This window comes from Hippopotamus amphibius, chromosome 3 (genome assembly GCF_030028045.1).
Source record: "Hippopotamus amphibius kiboko isolate mHipAmp2 chromosome 3, mHipAmp2.hap2, whole genome shotgun sequence".
NCBI lineage: Eukaryota > Metazoa > Chordata > Mammalia > Artiodactyla > Hippopotamidae > Hippopotamus > Hippopotamus amphibius.
The window spans coordinates 154,804,689-154,829,189 of NC_080188.1; the positions used below are offsets into that span (position 1 = coordinate 154,804,689).

Sequence of the window (24,501 nt, forward strand, 5' to 3'; positions counted from 1 at the left end):
TTGTTTTTGTTTTAAAAAGAGAATTTTATTTATTTATTTATTATTTTTTGGCTGCATTGGGTCCTCACTGCTGCACACGGGCTTTCTCTTGTTGCAGAGAGTGGGGCTACTCTTTGTTGCAGTGTGTGGGCTTCTCACTGCAGTGGCTTCTCCTATTGTGGAGCAGGGGCTGTAGGTGTGCAGGCTTCAGTAGTTGTGGCACTCAGGCTCAATAGTTGTGGCTCATGGGCTTAGTTGCTCTGCGGCATGTGGGATCTTCCTGGCAGGGATTGAACCCTTGTCTTCTGAATTGGCAGGCAGATTCTTAACCATTGCGCCACCTCTATGTACGGGCAGTCCCGTACATAGAAGTTTTTGATGCTATTCCCCCAAAGACTGCTAAAGCCATGTTGTAATTTTACAACTAAAGGTAAAAATGGGTTTTAAAGATAAATACAACTAATTTAGATGCCACTTATATGCTACTCAAAACTCTCCTACAAACGCTCTTTAGGGGTAACAGTTCTGAGCAGTCTTACCTGCTGGCTTCTCCCTGGAGCCATGCACACCTCTTCCTTCCTGCCCTGGGGGGCTTCCTTGACGGCACAGCATGGGACCCCTTGGGAACTGCTCTGTGGTCACATCCACGAAACCCATAATTGTTGGAGAGTTTAATATCCAAGGGATCACCATTGACCAACAGAAGATGGGAATGATGTTTAAGTGTTTCTCCAGGACAATTTGAGATGTGCTTCACAGGGCTCCTAGGATGGACCCGGAGGCTGGAGCCCCAGTTGCCTTCTGCAGTGGCTACCTCAGTAACTCATTCTTTTGTTGGCTTTCCCTCCCTCCCTGTTTCACTCCTCCTGCATTTCACTCCTGCTCCCTGGGGTCACCTCTCAAATACCTTTATGGAAGCTTTTATCTCCTGTTCTATTTTGTGGGAGAGGCGTTCAGGCTAAGATAGTGTCATAAAAACATACATAAAATTCAAAAGGGAGGGATGCTAATTGCCGTTTTACTCAGATCTTGCAGGGCAGTTGAATAGCACGATAAAGCAAGATTAGTTTATTTTACATAAATTATCATTTTGGAACTCAGTGACTTCTCTGCCTCTGCAATATACTCTCTTCCTCCTTCACCTGTTTCTCCCTTTTCTAGCTCTCCTGGTCTCTGTTTCCATGCATCTATCCCACTGATCTTCTTTCCTTCTTTGCTTTGTCTTATCTCTAGTCCTCCATCTCTTTCCCCTTCATTCTATTTCTGTCTTTGTCATGCCTTCGCTTTTTTTCTGTGATTCCTCTTATTTTCTCCCATTTCCTACAGTTAGCAAACAAAGTTGAGAATCAGCCTAGCTCACTGGCTGCTTGAGTCTTTTGGCCTTTTCCTCCTTGCATTGTCTCACAAACAGGGGAGGGAAATGTGGGATTAGATTGTGTGCTCCTCCAAATCAAGGATTTTGAAAGCTCTGCTGAATATTGATGGGATTAGCCCTTAACAAGCATGTCATGAATGTGGAAGAGTTAGCATGTGAAATGTATACAGAAGAGATGGTGGAAGTTTGACTTCCCTGATAGCCACAGAAATCACAGAGTTGGTTCTGGGAACTGGTCCTGAGTATGAAGATCCTTTACTCCAGGCATCTCACCCCAATCTCTGCCCTTCAGTTAGATCATAGAAGTTCATTCATTCTCAGGAGTGGAAAACCAGAATCTGGAGAGCAGCTGGGAGACTTAAGGAGAAGGCTTAGCTTTCTGTTTCTTCTCTCCAGGGACAGGGCAAAGCAAGGCCACCTCTTCCTGGAGGTGACTTGCTTTCCTCCTCTGTAAAACCACCCCAACACATGCATTTGTTCACATTTCAAAACCACTTTATTAGCAAAATGGACAAAAGGAGAATGGCGTTTAAATTAAATAAATTACACAAATATCTCAAGAGTCCCGGTCTTCTCCGGGAACCACATCATCACAGGTCAGTATTACTAAGAACATTCAAAAGTATTGAAATTCTGGATTATTTCACTATCTCGCCTCCTCTCCTGCCTCAGTCATGTCCAGCGAGCGGTCTGTGTGAGTCTGTGTTCTTTCCAAAATATTTTAACAGTAACGTTCTCTTCAAGGGCTCCCTCCACGCCAGCTATTTCTGATCTTACCTCCACTGTGGACTCTGAGTACTTACACCCTTGGACATGTTGCAGGGTCCCTCCTTGAGCCCCCAGCTCCAGGCCACTGTGAGTCAGCAATCCCCTTTAGGTCTGGAGCTGGCCTGGGGGCTAACCGTCACTTCCTCAAGTCCTCAAGGGTTCTAGACACTTGGTTCACAAGGTACCTCTAACTTGGGATGTCCTGAGGTTCTGTGACCTTCCTCGCCTCTTGGGCCTGAGCTGGACTTTGCAGGAGGTGGAGCAGGGGAGGGTGAGCTTTCATTGGCTACAGTTCTTGTCCTCTCAAAATCTGGCACTTCGGGTGCAGGGCACGGTGAATCCCAGATAACATTGTCTTCTGCCTTCCAAGTTTTGAGTTCCATTGGCAGCCAAATGGCATAATGAATTCACAGAGAAGCAACACTTGTAGGCCAAGAATCTGTTGGCTCTTCGCCAGCACCCTCTCCTTTAACTCTACGAAGACTTGCTGGCTGACCGGCTCACTCAACACGCAGACACACAATGCAGGTGAGGCTGAAGTTAGGAATTCAGACGTTTTTCCAGGCTGGGCCAGCCCAACCTATTGGGCAGGGATCATTCATTGAAGGAACTTTGGAGAATCCGTGGGGAGAGGCCAAAAGGTTTTCTGTGCACTTCCATGGAAAATTTCCCAAATACTTGCACATGGAACCTATTTCTTTTCAAGTCAACAGTGGGGTTTCTCTACTTTCTTATATATGTGGAGAACTTAACCCCTTTTCTCATCTTTCCTAGGAGGAGAGACACTCAGGTCCTGAGTTTGTTACAGAATCCCCGTGGAGGAAGACCCAGTCTGGATCAGCCCTTCTCCATGCTGGGCACCCAGTTGGGGTATGTCCTTGGCGGGGTGCTCTCCCTTGCCTGGCTGAATGATTTAGGCTCCACGCTGGTAAGGGAGGGTTAAAATCATTGGCTCTTTGCCAAATGAAGAGGACAAGGCAGATTTCCCAAGCTGGGGAGGCATTTCTAAGGGCAGGGGGACTGTCCGGGCCTAGGTCCCACCGGTTTGCCCCAGACTGGTACTAGCAGCCCCTGCCCCTCCATGTCTCCAGTACAGAGAGGGATTCCTGAAAGCTTTTGTGTGGAGTAACTGGTATCTGCTGCTGGGTTGCCAGAGGATTCTGCCAGCGACCCCCCTGTCCCTTTTGGGCTCCTACCTGGTCTCAGGTAGAAGGAAGCAGCCCTTGAGGGCAGGGGGAGTGATAATGTTTCAGGAGGCTGGGGTGGCTATCTTGGTGGGCTGCCCCTGGGGAGATAGCTCTGGTGGCCACTCCCCAGGCTAGAGTCTCATGTGCGAAATAGGCGTGGAGGTCTCAGCAGCCTTGAGATGAAGAGGAAGCAGGACACAGTCACCAAGACAGAGATTCCTGGGTTGTGGGAGCACATGGTCCCAGAACTGCCAGAGACAGACTAGGGGCAGCTGGAGGGGGCAAGACACAGAGTCCTGAACAGGTTCATCTCTGTGTTCTGTGACAGCTTGACACCATCTGACACCAAGCCATGCTGGCCCCAGGACACTTTGAAGCTTGCACTCTACCTCAGCACACGGCTTCCCCTCTGTTCCTGGCTCACTCTTAAAGTCTGGCAGTTGGGGGTCCTGTCAGCTGCTGCAGGCAGTGTGTGGCCAGGTGCGGTGAAGTAAGCAGGAGACTTGCTGTTGCTGGCTGGGGCCCTGAGGGTCAGCAGAAAGATGAAGAGGTGTCTTTCCCTGCTGCTGAGATTGGCTTGCTCTAGAGATGCTGGGAGGGGTCGGAGGAGGAGGAGGATGGAGAGGTACTGGAGTCCTGGTGCAGGTATTCTCTACCCGCCACTCCCCATGATCCCAGGCTCATCCTTTATGGGAGTCACAGGTCAGGTGCTCTGGAGGCAGCATGGGAACCGGCTGGGCTCTCACAGGGCGGTCAGAGTCTCTGCATGAAACATGCTCCCGAACATCTCCTGCGGGGCCACAGGAAGGAAGGGGGAGGGGGAGAGAGAGCATCAGACCTGCTGGGTTCAGAATGGTCGCGATCGCCAGGTGACGCTGTGAATCCCTGGCCAGTAAGAGGCATTGTGAGGAAGTGTGTGTGAACGTGTGCGTATGTGCATGTGAACTGGGGAGAGGCAGGGTCAGCCTAAGAGGTGAACTGGTACAGAAGTTACAAGAGAGGATGCCTGAAATCTAATTTTGACTTGGTGTGCTGTGTGACTTTCACAGGTCCCGCCCTCATCTTTTGTTCCACTTTCTTCATTAGGTAACATGAGGGTTGAGATCAGACATGCTCTGAAGTCCTTTCTTGCTCTGAGAAGCTATTTTGGTCCTACCCAGTTTTTTGGAATGGGCTGGAGAGTCCATGGGGGCCTAGAAATCCGTCCGCCAAATCTTCGTGGCCCTGGCTGTATTTCTTAATGCCTCCCATATGCCCTCAGACCCCCAGAGATGTGTTTAGAGGACCATGGAACTCACGCCCAAAGAATGGGAAGAGGCAAAAAGTAAGATGTTATTTCTAATAGACTCAGAGCCAAATTTCTCTAAACCTAGTCCTCTGGTTTCTTTTAATTCAGGGCATTGGGGTGGGGCTACTTTTCACATCAGGACCATTGGGCTCTATGTGAAGTAACATTTCACATCTGCATAGCTCTTAGTTCTTCAGGCCCATACACGTGCAGCAATATTTGTATCCTTTGAATTTGTATCCCTAGAATTCACCTGATCCTACCAGAATGTAAGTTTTCTAAGGGCAGGGGTCTTTGTTTTGTTCACTGCTGCGTGCCCACCCAGGGAGAGCGTCAGGCAAATAGCAGGCACTCCATAAATACCAATTGAGTTAACAAAAGAACAAAAGCATTCCCCAATAATCTTGTTAGGTAGCTGGGACACGTTATTCCCCATATTTTCCTTAGTTTACAGTGATAAACACTGGGGCCTGGTGGTGTTATGTGGCTTGCCCAAGATCACGTGGCCGATGTGTTGGAGAGTTAAGAATAAGATACTAGTTCTCCAGGACTTGGTCCAGTGACTCTCCCTTCCCCCATGATGCCTTTCAGGGAGTGAGAAGAATTAAGATCTGCTATTAAAAGAAAGATGAGAAAGAAACGTTGTTGCCTTCAAGGTGACTGCTCTGGCATGGAGGTAGGAGAGCCCAGCCAACACTTTGGGTTTTGGGAGGGTCTTCTTCCTTCCCCTCCTGACCCCCAGCCCTCGGCTTACCTGCTCTAAGTCCCAGTAGCTGGGGTTGTCCTCCTCGGAATCGTACAGAGAGAGCCCAGGGTCCACTGGAGCCTGGATGGGGGAAACCGGTGCAGAATGAGCTGCGGCGATGGAATGCCGGACTGGCAGGCTCCGGGGTGGGGGGTGGGCACCGTGTGTCTGACGCATAGCTTGCCCTCTTGTCCTTTCCCTCACCTCCCTCATTTGCCTCTCAAAATACAGCACAGCTGTGGTTTTCCTCCTCACAGCAGGCAGGTGTGCATCAGGGTCAGTCTCCTTGGTGGGCACTTCAGAGGCAGGAAAGGTTTACCTAGCTTACAGTGATGACTGGCTATTTGCCTGACCTGGGGAATCCCTTTCCCTTCTCTGGGAATCTGTTTCCTCATCTGTAAAAGTAGGATAATGAAACTCACTTTGCTGGCTCTGTACCTCACCATGCTGTTGAAAAGGGTGTGTGTGTATAACGTATAGATATGAATATATTCTGTAATATGTAAGTATACGATAGGTAAAATATACATTTTAAAGAATATATAAACTGTAAAAACTGGACATTATTTCTGCAATAATGGATGATGGGGATCCATTCCAGAACCTCCCTCTCTTTGCTCTGTTGACAGGGTGCATGAGGCCAGAAAGGCCGTTGCTCTCAGTTTTCCTCTGTGGGTGGTGGCCCGCGCCAGGCCCTGTGTTTCCCTGGGCAGGCTTTCAGCGCTTAGAACAGATGGCTTCACCTCCATCAGTCTCTTAAAGCAAAGAGCAAATGGTTGCTCTAGGGCCAGAAAAGCCTTTCTTATGACCCATGGATGGCAGAAGAGGTTTGTATCATGGATTGGGACACAGAGTCTTGGGAGGCCAAGGGCAGAAGCTGAGCTGGCAGGGGAGCCTGGGAGGTGGGGTCTGCTGGGGAGGTCGGGGGCAGGGACTCCAGTGAGATGGGCTTTGTCTGCCTCCCCAGCTTTCTGGAGTGTTATTTGTAGACAGTGTTATTTGTAGCTCATTTGCATACCACTTACTGAGCTAGTAAATTAAATGTCAAGAAGCTGAGACAAAACTCAGATCCACACCCTTCATCCATCACCAGCCTGAAATCTCCAAGCTCTGCTACATTAAAACAGGCAGGCTTACTCCCCTCCCTTTCTCAAAGCCTCTTGTAGAGTGATGGAATAGGAGTGGTGAGCAATGCCAGAATACCAGGCCTAACCTGCTATGCTTTGGGTGTTTGTGTGATCTGGAAGTTGATATTAATAAAGGATTTTGTAATATACAAAGCTCTTTCAAGTGACATAAAAGATATAATTATCAGTTAATCCTAAAACCAAAACAAAAGAAAAATCCTGTGAGATAGATAATGTTACCTCCGGGTACCCATTCCACAGATAAGAAAACTGAGATTCAGAAAAGTGAGCTGACAGAATTAGTGTTGGAACCCAAACTGTCCTGTTACTTCAGTGCCCTGGGGCCTAGGATTCCTCAGGTGCAGGGACCTTACCCCTTGGAAGTCATCTCCTGGGGCCACTTCCCTGGACTTTGCCTGGGCAAACAGGACTGCATCGTGTATGCTGGGAAAGACGTGATTGCGCTCCACACACCCATCTTCAAAGACGCCTCCGTGGCTAATGTCATTGTATACCTGGGCTGGAAGGAGGGAAAGATCACCTTCAAAAGGTGATACCACCATGGACTGGAGCTGGGGGTGGGGGGAAATGGTGAGAGGGCCGGAGGGAGATGGAGGGAGAGGCCTGAGAGTTGTGTTCTTGCTACATCCTAGGGCCTAGCATTGGCTTTGCAGTATCAGTTCTGGACAGCAGAGGGCGAGATGAGCTTGAGGATGCTGAACCTTCAACCCAGGGCAGAAGGAAGCAATTTGATTTGGGGAGTCAGTACTTTGTAGTGATTTGAGAGGGAAAGGCTAAAACATCTACCAGTTCTGTCCCATGAGGGTCTGTCCTTCCTCTTGTTTACGCAGACCTTCTCTACAACGTCTAATGTGTGGCAGAGCCCTTACTCCTACCCACTCCTGGTGATGGTTTCCTGAGGAGTGTCCAGTGAGGGTAGCGGGGAGCCTCTGATTCTAACTCTGGAACACACACACGGCAGGTCACTGCCAGTGCAGGCTCTCCCTGAGCAGAGGCTGCACAGAGCTGGGGCCGTGCTCGGGCCAGTGCTGAAGCTGGCTAGACCTGCTGGAAGGCACTGACCCTCCTCAGGACACAGGGTGTGTGGGAAGTGCCCCTCCCCCTTTTCCTGTGTGCCTGCGTGCTTTGCTGTGTGTCCAGGTGCCTGCACTCTGGACACATGCTGATGAGGCGAAAGTCCACGGTGATGTGGACATGGCCTTGGGGCTGTGTATGTGGGCCCTGGAGATTGTGTGCATATGAAACTGTGTATCTGCATCTTCCCTGGATAGCTATGGTATATCTATGCTTTATGCTTATTCGTAGATGTTTGGATTTGGAGAAGATTCCCAAATTCATCTAGTCAACCTCAGTTTATGTAGGTGGCAATGAATCGCTAGACAGATGAAGTGACTTGGCAAATTAGTGGTGGGCAAATTCGACTCCTGCTTGTCCTTCCTTAACTCCACATCCCCCCACTCTGTTATTGAGACCCCTGCGATGTTACACAACCCGGCCAGAGTCTCTTATAACTTGTGCCTGAAGCTCTTGTGAGCAGCCCGTAGTTTAGGGGAACACTTGGCCGTTCTCATTTCCACCCCCCTCACTATTCAGCATCCTGCCCACCTATTCCCACTGCACCCCCTCGCCAGCCTTCCAGTCGCCTAACCGTCCTCCTTCTCTTACCATGAATGTTCACCAAGAAGACCCTCACGCCGATCTTCCCGTAGGTGGAGCTCAGCTAGAGGAGTCGGAAGGGTGTTGGGGGTAGGGAGACAAAAGGAAAGGAATGTTCTGAGTGGGCCTCAAACGTGATTCACAAAATGCACTTCAGAGAGGAAGCCAAACAAATAAGCAACCCGGAGAGCCCTGGCAGCCAAAGATAAAAATAGCAGCAAAATACACCACTTCTCCCTGGAGTGTTGGCTGACTGCTCCTCTGGAAAGCGGGGTGGACGTGGGGCTTTGCCAATGAGGCAGCCACTTAAATTTCTCATGGCCCCTTCTTATGGGGCCAGATCTTTTCTTTCAATAGCTTAGAGTTCCGGACTCCACCTCTTTCCCGACTTTGTGGCTTCAGGCGGAAGCTGCAGGGGAGGACCGAGGCCCAGAGACTCTAACGCTTTGCCCGTCTGGATGCTCGGTCCAGGCTAGGGAAGCAGGCTGAGCCCAGGGCTGCGGATGGAGCCTCCCGTGCACCTGGCTGATAATGCCATTAGCCTGTGTGCTCTCTGTCCCCCTCGGTTTCCCTGGGCCACCTCTCTCTGGGCCAGCCTCTGAGGTTTGCTGACTCCTTGTCATCAGAAGTGGCCACTGAAAAGTTATCAGATGGATACATTTCTTCAAGGTGTCCTGGGAGCCAACAGGATGGCCTAAGGATGTGGGGCACTGAGATTATGTCTTCTTCTTTCCTCAGTTGGCCAGAACTGGCTGATGCTAGGGGGCCTGGGTGAGTGTGGGAAGGGACAGCAGACCGTGAAGCAGGGCCAAGCTGCACTCTACTCAGAGAACCCTGGGGTAAGTTTCCGGTAGCCTGAGAGGGAACCAGGGATGGCTTCTGCTAGAGAGGGGTGCTAGGACAGGGTGGACCGCAGGGCCTGGCTCTGGTATCCCTCCACAGGCACGCATTGCCTTGTGCTGTCTGGGCCTGCTCCGCAGAGAGCATTCTGCCCTGGTGGCATCTGGAGAAAAGGGATCCAAGGAGCGATTAGGCTCCTTGATGAGCTTCCTAGCTCCGTTGGTTGAAATGAGGGCTCCAAGGAAAGGGCGTGTGGGAGGGCAGGGGTGAGGGTTAGGGTTAGGGGGATGGGCTGGCGCTCCCTCCACCTGAGGGCCTCACCTTGGCCAGGGCTTTGATGCCCATCAAGTCCACAAAGCTGACCCCACTCATGTCGAGGATGAGGGTGTGGAAGGGGACAAAGGGTGGGACGCTGGCCAGCATGTCCCCGGGCTCGGCAGGGGTGGAGGGCTCACAGCGGGCAGCTGGGGCACTGTCAGGGCTGAAGGTGATGTAGGACACGCTGGCACCATTAGCAGGTGTCTGGTTGTTGTTGGGGTCCGTTGGGGAGCCATTCTCAAAGTCCTGCTGAAGCTCCTGCAGGGATACCGTCTGGAGGGTGGGAGTGGGAGGGCGGAGTCAGGGATCATCAAACCCAATCAGACTCTGCTGTGGCTGAAGCCGGGGCAAGGAGTGGGAAGGTGGAGGTGAGTCACTGAACTTGGGGGTGGTGAATACAAGCCCCCCAAAGCCCATAGGACGGGCACCTCCCAAAGTCCTTGCCTTAGGCAGGGCCTGCACGTTTGGTCTCCCACAACCCAGGCAACCTTGGAGGACCCTTGCAAGAGAGGCCCTGAAGCCTCTGCCCACTCCGCTCTGGGAGGAAGTCCCCTTGGAAACAATTGAGCTCCTTTTTGCATTTATCCATGTCTGCCTTCTTCTTCGCAGAACTCCCACACGCACTTCCACTTTGCTAGCTCTAGGTTGGCTGGGTACCCCAGGACACTCACTGCTGCTCCCCATCTGGGCGTGCGAAGTCCACGGGCAAATCCTACCTTAGCCAGAAAATGAGGAGGGGCCGTAGGAATTCAGTGGTTACCCTAAGCGCTGACTGCTCCTCGCCCAAGGAGAAGATGCCCCCCAGGAAATGTCCACCAGGCAGTGGCCACAGAGACTTGGTGTCTTTGCTTTCAAGGGTGCTGGGAGGTGGGGCACCAGGTGGCAAGATCAGAAAGGGCAGGGAGAGGGCATGGGCTGTTTCTAGCCTCAGTTCACCTTGGTTTTCATAAATAGAGACGTCCTCTGTTGACTGGGCACCGTTCTCCCCTTCTCCTGCCTCTTGAGATATTTTTGCTTGGCCAGCAATACTTTCTGGGGGTCCACCCCTGTCTGTAGGGAGAGAGACGTGAGTAGTCTTAACCTCCACCCCCTTTGGAGGCGGCCTGCTCTCGGCTCCCAGCTCCCTTTCTTGCATCTTCCAGGCACGCTCTGTGCGGCCCCTCTGGCCACCAGAGGACTGAACCTTACCTTGGCAATGACCTTTTGCCTGAAGATCTCTGAGTTGGCAAAATAGAGAGGGGAGCAGTAAGTGATGATCTTCATTCCTTGGATTTCCTGGGCCTGTGACAGGGAGACTCAGCTCAGTTAGTGGCAATACCTTTGTTGGCTTTTCTTTAACAAAACGAAACAAAACAAAAACCTTTTATTTGGGGCGGGGGCAGGGCAAAAGAGGGAGGTCATAAGCTTGGATTACCCACCTTATTATAGGTCTTGGGATTCACATAAATGTCAGTGTCCGTGACTTGGGCCAAAGTGTAGCCATTTCGACTGGATGAAGAAGGAAAAGAAAAACATAAGAGAATGCTATTGGCAGATGGGCCTGGAAGGATGCTGGGGCTGGGGGCTGGGCAGAGACAGGGCAGGAGAGGGTCCCTTCCTCACCCTGGGGTTTTGTGTTTGTCTTTCTGCACCAGAGACCTATGCCTGGTGGCCTGTGACTGGGCTATAACTAGAGGGATGACAGGTAGCTCCTTGACAAAGCTCCCAGGCTGAGCTCAGGGGGAAGAAAGGGTGGGGGTACACAAGGTGACAAGCTTAAGTGGCCCCTAAAGTCACCGCTTCCTGGTTCTGAGCTCTCAAGAAGAGAAGACAGGGTTTCCCTAACATTCAGCATCCTTCCTGCCCTGGACTGGACCCCTTGGTCTGTTTCACTTAATGTTTTTATAGGAAGGATGTAGCTGTCCTCTGGCTTGCTGTTCCCTTGGGGTGGGGTTCCATTTGGTCTGGGGTCTAGTAGCGCCCTTGAAAGGACACTGAGTCTCGTTAATCTGCTCGACCTCTACTTTCTCTGGGTCCCCAGCCCTCCAAGACCGTGATGGCTTCCCCTCGGTGTTTACGGATATGGGAAGTCAGACCAACAGTCTGTGTCAACAGTCCTGGCTGGGCTGGGCTCTCCTTGGGCCTGGCAGCACCACCAGTGTCAGGCCCAGAAGGTGGCAGGGCACAGTAGGCTGGGCCAGGCCTCACGTGGGAGCCCTTCGCGGCCAGACCTCACACGGGAGCCCTTCGCAGCCTGGCCCAGGGGCCCCACTGCTGTGCCTTGGGGGGAGGGGCTGTTACTTACAACTGGGTCTGGAAGACCACAACCAGGATGGAGAAGGCGACACCCACTGCCACACCATACGGCAGGCTCAGGAAGAAGGCGGAGAGGAAGCTTACCACCCAGATGCACTGTGAGGAGAGAGACGTCAGAGCAGGCCTGGGGAGAAAACTGCTCCTTTGGAGAAGTCTTCCCGGATCAGCAAAGGTCATTTTCTGCCTCGCACGAGCCTTCCCTTTCCTTCAGACCTACCCTTCCCTTTGCACAGCATTTTTGCACTGTTTTATGCAGCTATGCTTTGGTTACACTTGCCCATTCCTGTTAGATTCAGTCTGGTTGTTAATAGACAAGCCCAGCACACACAGGGAGGCAGGATGGCGCAGTGAGAAGAGTACGAGTCTTGGGTCAGATATGACTGGGTTCCAAATTTCATTCTCCTACTTACTAGCTGTGTGAGCCTTAGTTGCCTACTTCACACAGGGAGAATAATAATACCAGCTTCACGAGAGGATGAACGCATGAAGGAAGTTAAGGTCCCAGCCTAGTGACGGGCGCCCAATCAGTGCTCAATAAACGTGAGTTCCATTCCTCCATCTGCTAGTGAGCTGTGTGCCGGACAGGTGCTTGGCTACGTTTCCTGACCCGGTAGCCTGGCGCCTGGTTGTGCAGGTTGGGGGTCAGGATTGGAGGCAGTGTTGACACTTGCCTCCTACGGTGCTTTAGAGTCTCCCATGTTCCTCTGAAGGAAATAAATCTGCCCCCAGTCTTGTAGAGAATTGTGAAAATCAGATGGGAACCCAGAACACTATGTAAATATCAGAGACTGTTGTCGTGGGGGGAGGGATTGTTGGGATGTGGTAAAAGCAGATCTTTGGGGGGTGGGAATTGGGACATTGTTCTTCTCCCTATCCTTATCCTTCACTTCCTGGGTGACCACTCACTTGTCTGGCTTTAAGGATTTCCTTTCCGTACCACGCAAGGGCACCCCCTCCCTTCGGAGACAGTACAGCTCAGCGGTTTGGAGCCTAAGACTTGGGGTTCCAGTCCTGACTCTACCACTTACTGCTTCTGTGGCCTTCGATGAGTTACTTAACCTCTCAGAGGCTTGGTTTCATCATCTTGAAAGGAGGTTAGTAAATCCTTTCTCACAGCTTATGGTGGGGCTTAAGTGGGGATAAGGCAGTATCGTCAATACATGGTAGCCTTGTTTCGACTGCCCAGTGGAAGGTGCCTTGGGAATGTGACTAATGAAAACAGTAAGTCATGTTTGCTGAGTGTTTTATGGTTAGATGGTGCTTTCCCATTATGATCTCATTTAATCCTCAGAACCAGTGTGTGACGCAGCCATGACCATCACTCGCATTACAGATGAGGAAATAGAACTCCAGAGAATTCTGGTAACCTGCTTAAGATCCTGGCCTGCTGGCTCTATGTTCTAGGTTTTTTGTGTGCTTTAAAATGATTTCATTTTGCTTTCTTTGGAACTATAAATCATAAAAATAGTGAACACAAGATAAAATTCAGACAATGTGCTCCTTACTTGTATGATCTCATTTCATAAGCATCCTTGGGGTGGGTAGAGAGTATAGAATACCCATTTCACAGATGAGGAAGCTGAGACTCAGAGAGGTTAAGGGACTTGCCGTTGGTCATAGAGCCAGTAAACAGTGGAGTTAGGAATTGAACATAAGGTGTCTCACTCCAAGATCTGAGGTGTTAACACTCGATTATGCTAATTAGGGAACAGCCGACCAGAGGGCTGTGGGGTTGAAGAGGCGGCAAGGGCATGATGGGTACCCAGAGGCTGCCAGATACCTACACAGTCCAGCTTGCTCTTCCTCCACAGGTAGTAGGGGTCGGTGAGCTGCTTGAGGGAGTTCTTGAGGTTGACAGCAATCAGGGCTCCTAGCACAGCCTGGGGAAGCAGAACATTGTTCCTTGTCACTTGGGGTGTCCCCTTTTTCCTGTCTTCCTACAAACACCTAACCCTGAAGCCTGGCAGGACAGAGCTGCCATTCTAGAACCTCTCTTCTGGCAGATTCTCCAAATCTTTGCACTCAGTCTTAGGGTTGGAGTGCGGGTGCTAGAGCCATAGGGCCCCTGGCCCCATCTTTGCCCTTCTCCTTGTTCCTCATCCCCAAACGGCCCATGCCTAGAGCCCTCCTAGCCAGGTGCCCACTTGTAAACACTGACTAGGGCATGGACTCTGAGGTCAGAAGGCTAGAGTTTGAGACCAGCCCTGCCCTTGTGAACCTTGTCACCACAGGCAGATCACCTAGACTCTTTCAGCCTCAGTTTCCCTCACCTGTAAAATGGGGAGAGTAAAACCTGCATTGACTACTTCACAGGTTGTGGCTAGGACAAAGTGTGACAATGACAGCACTTTGCAATCTGTAAAGTGCCACACAGCTCTTAGGGCCTGCTCTCAGTGGACTCTCCTGCTGGCCTCAGCTCTCGTGATGTGCTCTTACCTTGGGGAGAGGGTAGAGATAGGAGCCCAGGACCAGCATTGTGATCATCACCACCAGGGACACGCACAGGCTTGACACCTGTTCAGAGAGAGAATTGGAAACAGGGCACAGGTGTGAAGTTCTTGCTCTTGATTTACTTCCAGTAGACACCTTTGGCGGAGTAGAGACTAAGGAGGGGGGAGGAAGGTTGGAGAAGCAGCTGGCCTGGCTTCTCCGGGGCAATTGTTTGGCTACCCTCTATCCCTCCCCCACTCCCCTGGTCCAGCACTCACCTGGGATTTTCCTCCAGCTGCGTCCACAGCCAGAGTGACAGAGAGAGCGCAGCAAATGACATGGATTTTAAAGAAGGAGCCAAAGAAGTTGCTGCAGCCCAGAGCGATCATCTCCTGTGGGCACAGGGGCACGATTGGAAGCTGGGGCGGTGGGGCGCAGGGTACAGACCAAACGTAGTTGTCCGTGCAAGCTGGATCCTGAACTTGAGAGCGACCCTACTGCTATAAAGCCCTGTACTCCCAATCAAGTAGCAGTCAGCCTCTTGGTGTTAGGGTTCCCCCTCCCCACGAGCAGGAAGCCTTCTTCCCCTCGGCCCAGAGCCCCAAGACATCTCTTGCCAGGCCTCTGTGGGCCCTGGCCCATCCTGCTCCGCCTTGCTGGGGGTGGCGGGACCTACCTGGTTAGCGTCCAGATCATAGCCGTGCTTGCTGGCCAGGGTGCGGCCCATAGCCAGGTTGATGACATAGCCCACGATGGCCAGGGAGAAGGCTGTGCCAATCATGTCCTTCCACTGCGAAACCACAGGCAACACGGGAGCAGGGAACCTGCCAAGGAACCAGAAAGGAGGCAGGGCCCAAGGGGTGTGAGGAGACGGAGGGCACCGAGTCCTTCATCAACCCACAGGGACCTGTTGGGTCCCACTCTGTGCCAGGGCCTGTACAGGATTACCCCTTCCAGTCTGAATCCTCAGTACCATGCTGCAGGGCAGCGACCATCACGCCCCTCGGCGAAGCAAACATCCGAGGCTTAGAGAGCACAGCTGGTCTGAAGTCACAGAGCTAGTAATCCAGATTCTGGACTCTTTACGCTCACTCGTCCACATATCCACAGCCCCCAGTGCTATGAGGCCTTTTCTCCATTGCCTGGTCCAACTCTGTAGCGTAAGCACGGCCCCTCCCCGCCCAGGGCCCACAGAGTAGATGCTCAGTGAATTTTGTGAATCCCCATAGCTTCCTTTCCACGTGGATAAAAGAGCCACTGTATTAGAGCAAGGCAAAGAACCAGAGAAGGACTGATCAGAGAGCCTTTGCTTTAACAGCATCCATCAAATGAAAATTTGGCGGGAAGTGTGGCAGTTAAGACTCACTGTCATGAAACAGCCAGCACTGCAAGGCTCTTCTCCATAATAAGCAATAGTAATAATTCCTAGCTGGTCAGTGGCATATGCTTTATAATATACTTTCGTAGAGTTCATCTCATCTCTGACTCTGAACCTAGGTGGAGGTGTGGTGGGAGTGGGGCCAGGCTTCCCAGCCACCTGGACTCACCCATGTTGGATCTCTCCCACGATCTGCATGTGATACTTTTTGGGCATCTTACAGCTCCCGGAGATAGCTGTTGCCACCACCACCTGCAAACCCCAAAGTGGAAAATGGGGATTGGCTCTAAGTTGGGGCCAAGGCAGGGGTCCCTATCAAGCCTTGCCTTTTCTCTGGGGACCCCAAATCCCACTCCCCTGCCTCCTTGAGGGGGAGCAATCTGAGGATCAGGAAGAGTGGGAGCCACATACAGGGGGATGAAGTGGATTCACTCCTGACTTCTGTTCTACTGGCTCACAGTGGGAGAGTGGGTGGGGGGTGGGGTGGGAAGAGGGGCTCCCTTGGCTCTGGCTGCAGCTGGATTCCTTTGTTCACAGCTTCTCTTGCCTGGGCCCCAGCGCTCCACCCCTGGGCAAGGTCCTCACCACAATTATCTCTGTGGGGATGGGGAAGCGGATCTTGTGCATGTAGCGGGCGTTGAGCTCCTTCACCAGCGCCAGGAACACACCGCTGATGAGGGCGAAGATGAGCGAGGCGATGTTGGTGTGGGGGAGGTTTTTGCAAATGTCAATGAAGGTCTGGGGGAGAGAGTGTCATGCTGATAGGCTCCCACCCCTTCTTCCCATACCACCCCCACCCAGCGTCTGAGCCAGTGAAGGGCTGTCGTCAGCGCTCACGGAGGCACACCAAAGCAGAATCCAGATCCTGCTCAGGACCCCACTCTCCACCACCCTCTCCCAGCTGGAGCTCATGCTGGGATGGGAATGCTGATTCTCATCCTCTTTCTCTAGAAAGAGCTCAAGCTAAAGGAGGAGGGATGGAGATTAGACACAAGGAAGGACTTCCCAGGCAGGGAGGGGTTGAGGCACTGGAACAGGGAACTGCTGAAAACTGTGCCTCTCCTTTTCTGCAGGATTTAACCACAGGGACCCTCAGCGAGCCCTCAAGGTCATGTGTCTGACCCTCACTCCCAAAGTGGGAACCTCTTGGAATCCTCTCTGAACAACAGGTCAGCTGGCTGTGGCTTAAGAACATCTCGTACTGAGCTCACAACTTCTCAAGACAGTGAACTTGGCTCACGTGTCTGCTCAAGCCCCTCTCCATTCACAGGGGTGCGTTCCTAGACTCACAAAGACGATGGACCCTGGGCCTGCGTACGAGGGGATGGTCAGTCCGAAGATGTACTTGAGCACGGAGATCAGGATCTGCAGGCCAGCGGCTGTCATGAAGCCCCGGATGAAGGACTCGGAGAGGTAGATGGCCACGAAGCCAAACTGCACGAAGCCCAGGCCCATCTGAGAGGAGGGAGACAGGGAGGGGAGACCAAGACGGGTCAGCAGCTCCCACACCTGCCTGGCCCAAACGCAGGGCTAGAGTCCCATGCAGCCCTGGGATAACAGCGGCTCTAGGGAAATGAGTCCATCGTGACCTTGTCCTGCCCTCTCCTGCCAGCAGACATTTAGTCCCTCAGGGCACGGGCCTCTGACACGTCACCTTGTTGGCTCCATTTTCCTCTTCTGTAAAATGGACATGGTACTCACCAGTGTTTCCTCTCTCAGTCATTGACACCCCCGCCCACCCAGCTGGCCAACTGAAAAACTGGGAGCCATCATCCCTCACCACCCACTCCCCACCCCTCCATCTCCCGTCTATCACCAAGCCCTGTTCATCTGTTCCGGGCAAAAGGTTTCTTTTTTCTCTTTTTTTTAAAATGTATTTATTATTTTTTTGGGGGTACACCAAGTTCAATCATCTGTTTTTATACACATTTCCCCATATTCCCTCCCTCCCTCAACTCCCCCCCCCACCCTCCCTTGAGTCCCCTCCACCCTCCCCGTCCCAGTCCTCTAAGGCATCTTCCATCCTCGAGTTGGACTCCCTTTGTTATACAACAACGTCCCACTGGCTATCTATTTTACTGTTGGTAGTATATATATGTCTCTGCTACTCTCTCGCTTCGTCTCAGCTTCCCCTTCACCCCCCGCTCCCCCCAAACCTCGAGTTCTCCAGTCCATTCTCTGCATCTGCGTCCTTGTTCTTGTCACGGAGTTCATCAGTACCATTTTTAGATTCCGTATATGTGAGTTAGCATACAATATTTGTCTTTCTCTTTCTGGCTTACTTCACTCTGTATGACAGACTCTAGGTCTATCCACCTCATGACATATAGCTCCATCTCATCCCTTTTGATAGCTGAGTAATATTCCATTGTATATATATGCCACATCTTCTTTATCCATTCATTTCAAAATGTTTCTTAAATCTACCCCTTTGTCTCCTTGGCCACCACCCTGGTCTAGGCCCTTATCACTCTTGCCTGGGCCTCTGCCTCCCAACAGGTCCTCTGCCTTGATTCTCATCTACCTCCCATCCATCATCTTCTCCATGGTCTGAGAACCCTAACCCCAACCCTAACCCACTGCTTAGGGGACAGACCTCAGGCTTCATTGTCTGGCCCCTGCCTACCTTTCTTGCCTGGTCCATTCCCCAAAGGCCCTCTGCCCTCTGGCCATACCAAACTCCTTGTCTTGCCATTCCCTGGTCAGTTCACACTCTCTTAGGCCTCAGTGCCTTGAAGGTGCTGTTCCTCCTGCCTGAACTGTCCCTTCCATGCCTTGTTCATTTGGTTACTGGTCAACTTCTACTCATCCTTTTACACTGAGGTCAAGTGTCACCTCTTCTCTTTGAGGAGAGGCCTTCCCTGACTCTCTCGGTGGTATACGCAGCTCCATTATGCTGCATATCTCACTGCCCACACATTTCTCCGTTGATATGGCCACTTCCTCTGCTGTGAGCTCCTTGAGAACTGGGCCTCTTTCTTGCTTATGTTTTATCCCCAGAGCCTAGCCCAGTTCCTGGCACAGTGAAACAATGAAAAAAATTAACCGAATGAATCAATAAATGAAACCTCTGAGGTTGCTTCCTGCTCTTACAGTCTGTCCTGCTGTGTGATTTAGAGCCTTACATCAGCTTTAGTGTCAAAACTGGGACTGAGGCAGGGGCAGGGTAGGCTGATGCCTTCCTGAAGGGGGCCCTGGCAGAGATGGAGGCCGTCCCCCTCACCTGGATGATGGCAGTCAGGCAGGCTAGTGTCGCCGACACGTGTAGCCTCTCAGCCTCCATGGCCACCGTGTCCACATAGGTCTCATTGGTGACATTGCTGAAGACCCGGAACTTTGACTCAGGGGCCAGCTGCAGACAGACGTTACCCACCAGGATGCTGATAACGGCAAAGGTACCTGCGGTGCCCCACCCAGCCAGCAAAAGTCAGAGGTTTGGACCATACCCATGGAAACCATAAAGGGGCACAGGGATGGAGCCCCAAGCAGCCAAGGCTCCTCTCTGGCATAACAGTAACCATTCACATCTAACCATGATCTGCACTCTTCAAGGTGCTTTCACCCCAACTGTTAATATTATTTTATTGGACACATGAGGAAATGGGCTTGGAAATATAAGCAGAGCCTGCACCAGAAACAGGCCTTGTGATCAGGCCCTTTTTCTCCATCTCATTTAGGGCCAGAGAACTCCAAATGTCCCTGAAGTGGCCTGGTGGGACCAGTCTAGGAGTTAGATGGTAATTTCTCACATCTGTTCAGCACTCTATGGTAGCGGTCCCCAATCTTTTTGGCACCAGGGACCGGTTTCGTGGAGGAAAATTTTTCCACGGATGGGGGTGGGGCTGGTTTAGGCGGTAATGTGAGTGATGGGAATGACGGGGAGCAGCAGGGGAAGCTTCGATCGCATCCGCCGCTCACCTCCTGCTGTGTGGCCTGGTCCCTAATGGGCTGCAGTTCAGTCCGCGGCCCTGGGGTTGGGGACCCCTGCTTTATGGCATATCCTGTTCCGCCGAGTCTTCCCCACATTCCAGGGAGGGAGACCCAACAAGTCATCCTAACTGAGCTCATGGAAGCTAAGTGGCTTCTCCAAGGTCGCAGAAGACCTGGGACTGACACAGTGAAGGTCCTTCCAGCACCAGCTAGAGGAGAATGCAGATGGGAAATCACCCAAACCCCCTTTGCCACCCACCACCCATCATTGTGGTCCAGATCACCTGCCTGCTGAGAAGGGAAAGGCCTTACCTGGCACCATCTGGTGGATACCCCCCAGGAAGAAGTAGGTCAGGAGGGGGAAGAAGGAGGAGTAGAGGCCGTTGACTGCAGGAAGGTTGGCCAGCAGAGCGAATGCCATGCCTGCAGAGGACAGAGTGAAGGTCCAGGGGCACGGTTGGGCTATGCAGGTCACAGAGGATAGGGGTGGGGAGAGGAATAGGCTTGGCTGAGGGGACCCCCTCACCTTGTGGGACCTGAATGCATCCACCGCTGAGGCCACCGAGAAGGTCTGGGATGAGGTAGTCTTTGATCTTGTACTTGGGGAGCCAAGAGAGCACGGGGAACAGCCCAAACACGGTGGTTTTGATCTTGGCTGAGGAACATCTGGAGGGGAAGAGGGCAGGTTTGCAGTCAGCACTGAACAGCTGGGACACTCTGAGTTGGGAATGGATTATAATATCCTCTTCCTGGGCATTCATCCATTCATTGACCCATTCATTCACGTTTCAGCGAGCACCCACACGATGTAGTGGGGACTTTCTCTTGAGAGCTATCACCATGCCCCGGGCTTTAGCTGGAGGTCTTCTGACTGCCGACGGCTTGCCCGGGAAGTCTACAAGACTTGGCTTAGAGGCATGGGTTTCGTTGGCTTAGCCTTCCGAGATGTCAAGTCCAGCCCCCATCTCAGACGGCCTTTCTCTGGTCCGGGAATACAGGCCCAGACACTCCCGTCTGGGCCCCTGCAGCAATGTGTGCACCTTGTGTTGTAATTTCTTTGTTTTCCTCTGTCTCTCCTGCTACACAGTAAACCCGACACGGAGAGAAGCCTGGCTCTCTTGTTCAGCTTCGTGTACCTCATCCCTACATTGGGGTGCTTAGTAAATATCTGTTAAAGAAATGAATGAATGAATGAATGAATAAGTGAAAGAATGGGCCTGAAGTGAAAGGCAGTCTGTGTTGGGGCTACTGCCGTATTTCTCAGAACTTCCCCCCAAAGGAAGGCTCCACTGTCCCCGCAGGATGTGCCTCTGCTGACCCACCGGCCTTCGTGTGTGACGACTCCAGTGCTGGGTTCTTTCCCCTGCTCATTCGTCAGGAGAGGGAAGAATGGGGAAACTGTCTGTTGGTCAACGCAGGGTGGGGAGAGCTGATCCCTCCCCTGTTTGCTGAACACCTTGAGGTCCTTTCATTAGAAACTCCGCAGCGGTAAAAACAAGGGCCTTCCATCTCAAGGGTGACAGCTGGTGGATTGATGACTAGAAGGGGGTGGGAGGCGTTTGCTTTTCCTCTCCCAGCTCGGGGAACTCAGGTGACTCACTGGCCTGCTCTGGTTAGGCCTCCTTTCCTGCCCGGCCCTGATTCCTGCTCTCCGCTGTTGCTCAAAAATAGCTTCCCTGACACTGGGTCCCCTGAATGTCACCCAAGACTGAAGTCAGCACAGACAATGCTTTGTACCCTGGGAAGCCTGGGTCGATTTTCTGTCCCAACCAGCATCTCGTGGAAGAGCATCACCATCGCCATCTGCCTCCCCGGTCTCCTCTGCGCTGGGTAGTGCCTCACCCATCCCCGGGATGGTGGACGGGGAGTTAGACTGGTAGTAAGTAGCTTAAAGCATCGCTAAAGGCTTGTCCTAAGAGAGAACCAGGCCTGCAGGAACTCTCTCAGATTTGTTCGTGGCAGAGAAATCTGGACTTGTGAATGGAGAGCTGGCTGGGGAAGAAAAACAACCTGCTTGTACATGCCCAGCCTTCATTGCAAGCCTGCTATATGTTGAGCAAAGCAATATGAAGCCTGAGAGAAGAACTGGAGACAGATGCCAAACACCCATACAGAGATTCCAGAAGCCAAGTGGGAAGTGGACAGAGGGATTAGTTTTTTAGGCATTCATTCATTCATTAAACAAATATTTACTGGAGCACCTTCTGTGTGCCACGCACTGTTCAAGGCTCTCCTGCCAGCCACATGGGAATTGTTAGCTCCCTACATCCCTTCATGGTTTCCATCATCCTAATCTTTTAGGACAACAGCTGATACCCTCACCCCTCCAGTACAGAAACAACCCAAACTTAAACTCTTTGGGCACAAAGGCTGGCAGAGCCCACCTGTCTGAGTGGCACAGCTGCGGCTACGGTGCCTGGATGCTGGCACCCAAAGTCTTGACTATAACTGGGCAGAGATGGAGCCTCCCAGGAGAGGTGGGGTTGGGCTGGGGCTTTTAGTGAAGACTCAAGTGGGTGATTCCCCCAGTCTGAACCAGTTCCACCTGCATCTCTACTTCAGCCTTTGCCAGTGACCTCAATCCACGTACTGAATCAGCTGTTTCCCCAGGGGAGTGAGGAAGAGCAAACCAGACCACAGTGAGGCCTGAGGGAGGTCTGCCAGACGTCTGGGAAGGGGGAAGATAAGGCTTGTAGCCTCAGGCTCCTGGAGTGTGGGTATAGATCATCTCTTGGAGCCCCTCCTTATAGGTGTGGTTTCACTACCCACCAGCGCAGTTCCAGGGATCTGAGAGCCGAAAGAGCCCAGGGGCTGGTGAGACTGCATCACGGTAGGTACCCTTTAGGAGAGCCCAGGAATTTAAGGGCTGCCTTTGGGCATTGTCTGGACCAGAAGGAAGGAGCATCCAGGAGAGAAGAGGACAAAGTACATGGGGTGGGGAGGCTTCAGATTTTTCCTGATAAGGAAAGGACAGGAGAAGGGACAGAAGAAGTAAAGGCTCGGCAGTTCCCCACCCCCATGTGGTAGCATGCCCTTCTCCAGCTCCCTTAAGAACCCAGGAAAGACTTGAGTGGACTGAGATTATGGCGAGACCTCATGCAGCAGTAGTGGATGGCTTACAACCCACCTGAACCTGTGGATGGTCCTTACTCCCACTTCCTATCCTCCTTGGGGGTCTCCGTAGAGATGAGGCATAGGATCTCAAATTCAGAGTTCAGAACCTCACCTCCCCAAGGGTTGCCCAGGTCCTGTCTTAGGGACACTGGTGCAGGAGCCATGCCCTGGTGCAGCAAGCTATTGGTGGGGAAGCAGAGGAAAGAGGAGTCTGGGCTCTGGGCCATGATTACCTGAAGGCATTGCGAAGTTTTTCTCCCAGTGGGTACGTCCGATCCTTCTTCTCAAACTCATCATCGAAGAGGGTGAGGGAGTATGCGGCTCTGTCTACCACGTAGCGGGGCCTGGGCTGGCTCATGTCTGGGGCATTTACCAGCTTTAGGAGAAGCAGAGTAGGGAAGAATGAGGGGCATCCCTTCCCAGCGCCGGCCTGGGCCTTCTCTCTCTAGTCCTAGCTCAGCAGAGTTTTATTCTGTCTTCCCCGCCCCCAGCCAGCAAGGTGCCTCCCTTCCCTCTTTCAGGTCTTTCCACCAGACTCACTTCTTCTGGTGGCCTTCCTTGCCAGGCGGGGATGATGCATACACTCACCCTGGCTGTTTTGCTTGGCGCCCAGCATGTGGCTGGCACTCCACACCTGTGACATCACTGTCACCCCCACTGAACACCAGGCAAAGAGGAGGTGGGAGTGCAAGGACAGGAGTCACACCTGGGATTCAGCAGGTTGATCCTCCTCCCGCTCCCCCTTGCCACCCTCCCCGCATTGGCCCCCGGGGGCCCCACAAGCCCCTCTGCCTCCCTAGGCCTCAGTTTCCCTGGCAGAAGCCTCATACCATTCAGCCAGTCAGCTCGGAAGAAAGAGAGACAACAGCCTTCCTGGAGTCAGGGGGATGGCCAAGGTGACCTCAGGAGGACCTTTGTTAAGGGAGCCACCTAGGACTTTACCAACAGGTTTCCCCAGGGGGACAGTGGTGTGTCTGGGGAAATCAAGATGGTCTGTGCCGGCTGGCTCTCCTACGGCTTCCTGTGCCTAACCTTTCCCCCACCCTTGTGTACTGGTGTCTCTCCTCCTCGCTTTTTTGCGCAACCTTGCTGACATTTCAAGAGCTGAGCAGGGCAGAGCTAAGTGCCGGGGCCCCTGAGGCCCAAAGGAGCTCCCTGCAGGGATCTTTCCCTCCTCCATCCTCCAAGTGCTGGTCCTCACTCCTGCCCCCTGCTCCCCGGAGCTGGGAGAAGCCCGCCCGGAGGACCTCAGGGGAAGAAGCAGAGGAAAGAGATGGGGCAGGCTTAGAGGGAAATTGCGTCTGCGAGGTGGGGAGTGTGGGATGGCCATGGCCAGCTTGGCAAAAGATTCAAGATGGAGTTAAAAGTGAGAAAAATGGGGGGCTCAGGATGTTCCCCCCATCGGCTTCTGAGGAGAGAACCTGCGTGAATGAGAGATTAGCAGAGGGAACCAAGCTGGTTGGTGCCTTTTGGGGAAGAAAACACTGGGGAAGAGGTGGAAAATGCATTAACTAGGGGCCCAGAAAACTGGATTCTAGTGCTGGCTTTACTGGTGAGGCAGAAGGGACAGCATTACCTTTCTGAACCTCTGATTCCTCATCAGTAAAATTGGGGTACCATATCCACCTCACAAGGTTGTTTGGGGGTCAAATGAGTAAATGGACAAGAAAGGCTTGTGTAAAATGTAAAGAGTGAGGCAAATGTGAGTTGCTCTCGTGGATAAGACTGTGCCCAGGTGGATGACGGTCAGGCTGGTGTTTTCCATTCATGAGGTCTCAGGACCCTGAGACCCACCAGGACCTGTAAGCATGGGCTGGGGGCCCGGCCAAGTCCCATGGATGCTACCCAATGGGCAGGGAAGTGGGGGAAGGAGCCTGCCCACAGTGCCTGTGCCCAGCCCCTTGCCTGGCACTTAGTATGCACCCAACAAATGCTTGTCCAGTGAATCCATAAATGTTGTTTTGGAGAAGACACGCGCAGAAGTGAGTAGGAGCAATGGCACGTGAGACATTTCAGTGGGAGCAGTGAGAGACTGAGTGGCATAAGGAAA

At 52.4% G+C, this 24,501-nt stretch overlaps 1 protein-coding gene across 8 annotated transcripts; it reads right to left on the reverse strand.

Moving 5' to 3' along the window:
• Nucleotides 1-1,838: 1,838 nt before the first annotated feature.
• On the reverse strand, nucleotides 1,839-23,334 carry SLC26A9 (solute carrier family 26 member 9). 8 transcript variants are annotated; one of them, XM_057729344.1, is made up of 21 exons: nucleotides 23,282-23,334; nucleotides 22,685-22,827; nucleotides 19,864-20,003; nucleotides 19,650-19,760; nucleotides 18,631-18,806; nucleotides 16,698-16,862; nucleotides 15,993-16,145; nucleotides 15,577-15,659; nucleotides 14,706-14,853; nucleotides 14,308-14,421; nucleotides 14,036-14,113; nucleotides 13,384-13,479; nucleotides 11,589-11,695; nucleotides 10,723-10,792; nucleotides 10,493-10,585; nucleotides 10,241-10,354; nucleotides 9,308-9,577; nucleotides 8,156-8,210; nucleotides 6,844-6,989; nucleotides 5,352-5,423; nucleotides 1,839-4,099 (listed from the first exon to the last, which is right to left on the reverse strand). In XM_057729344.1, exons 1-21 carry the CDS (start codon nucleotides 23,282-23,284, stop codon nucleotides 4,052-4,054), a joined length of 2,385 nt encoding a protein of 794 aa, XP_057585327.1. In that variant the 5' UTR covers nucleotides 23,285-23,334; the 3' UTR covers nucleotides 1,839-4,051. The 8 variants fall into 8 exon arrangements, with proteins under 8 accessions (XP_057585327.1, XP_057585330.1, XP_057585329.1 ...); XM_057729347.1 differs by lacking the exon at nucleotides 23,282-23,334 and adding an exon at nucleotides 23,040-23,134; XM_057729346.1 differs by lacking the exon at nucleotides 23,282-23,334 and adding an exon at nucleotides 22,992-23,114.
• Between the last annotated feature and the right edge of the window lie 1,167 nt (nucleotides 23,335-24,501).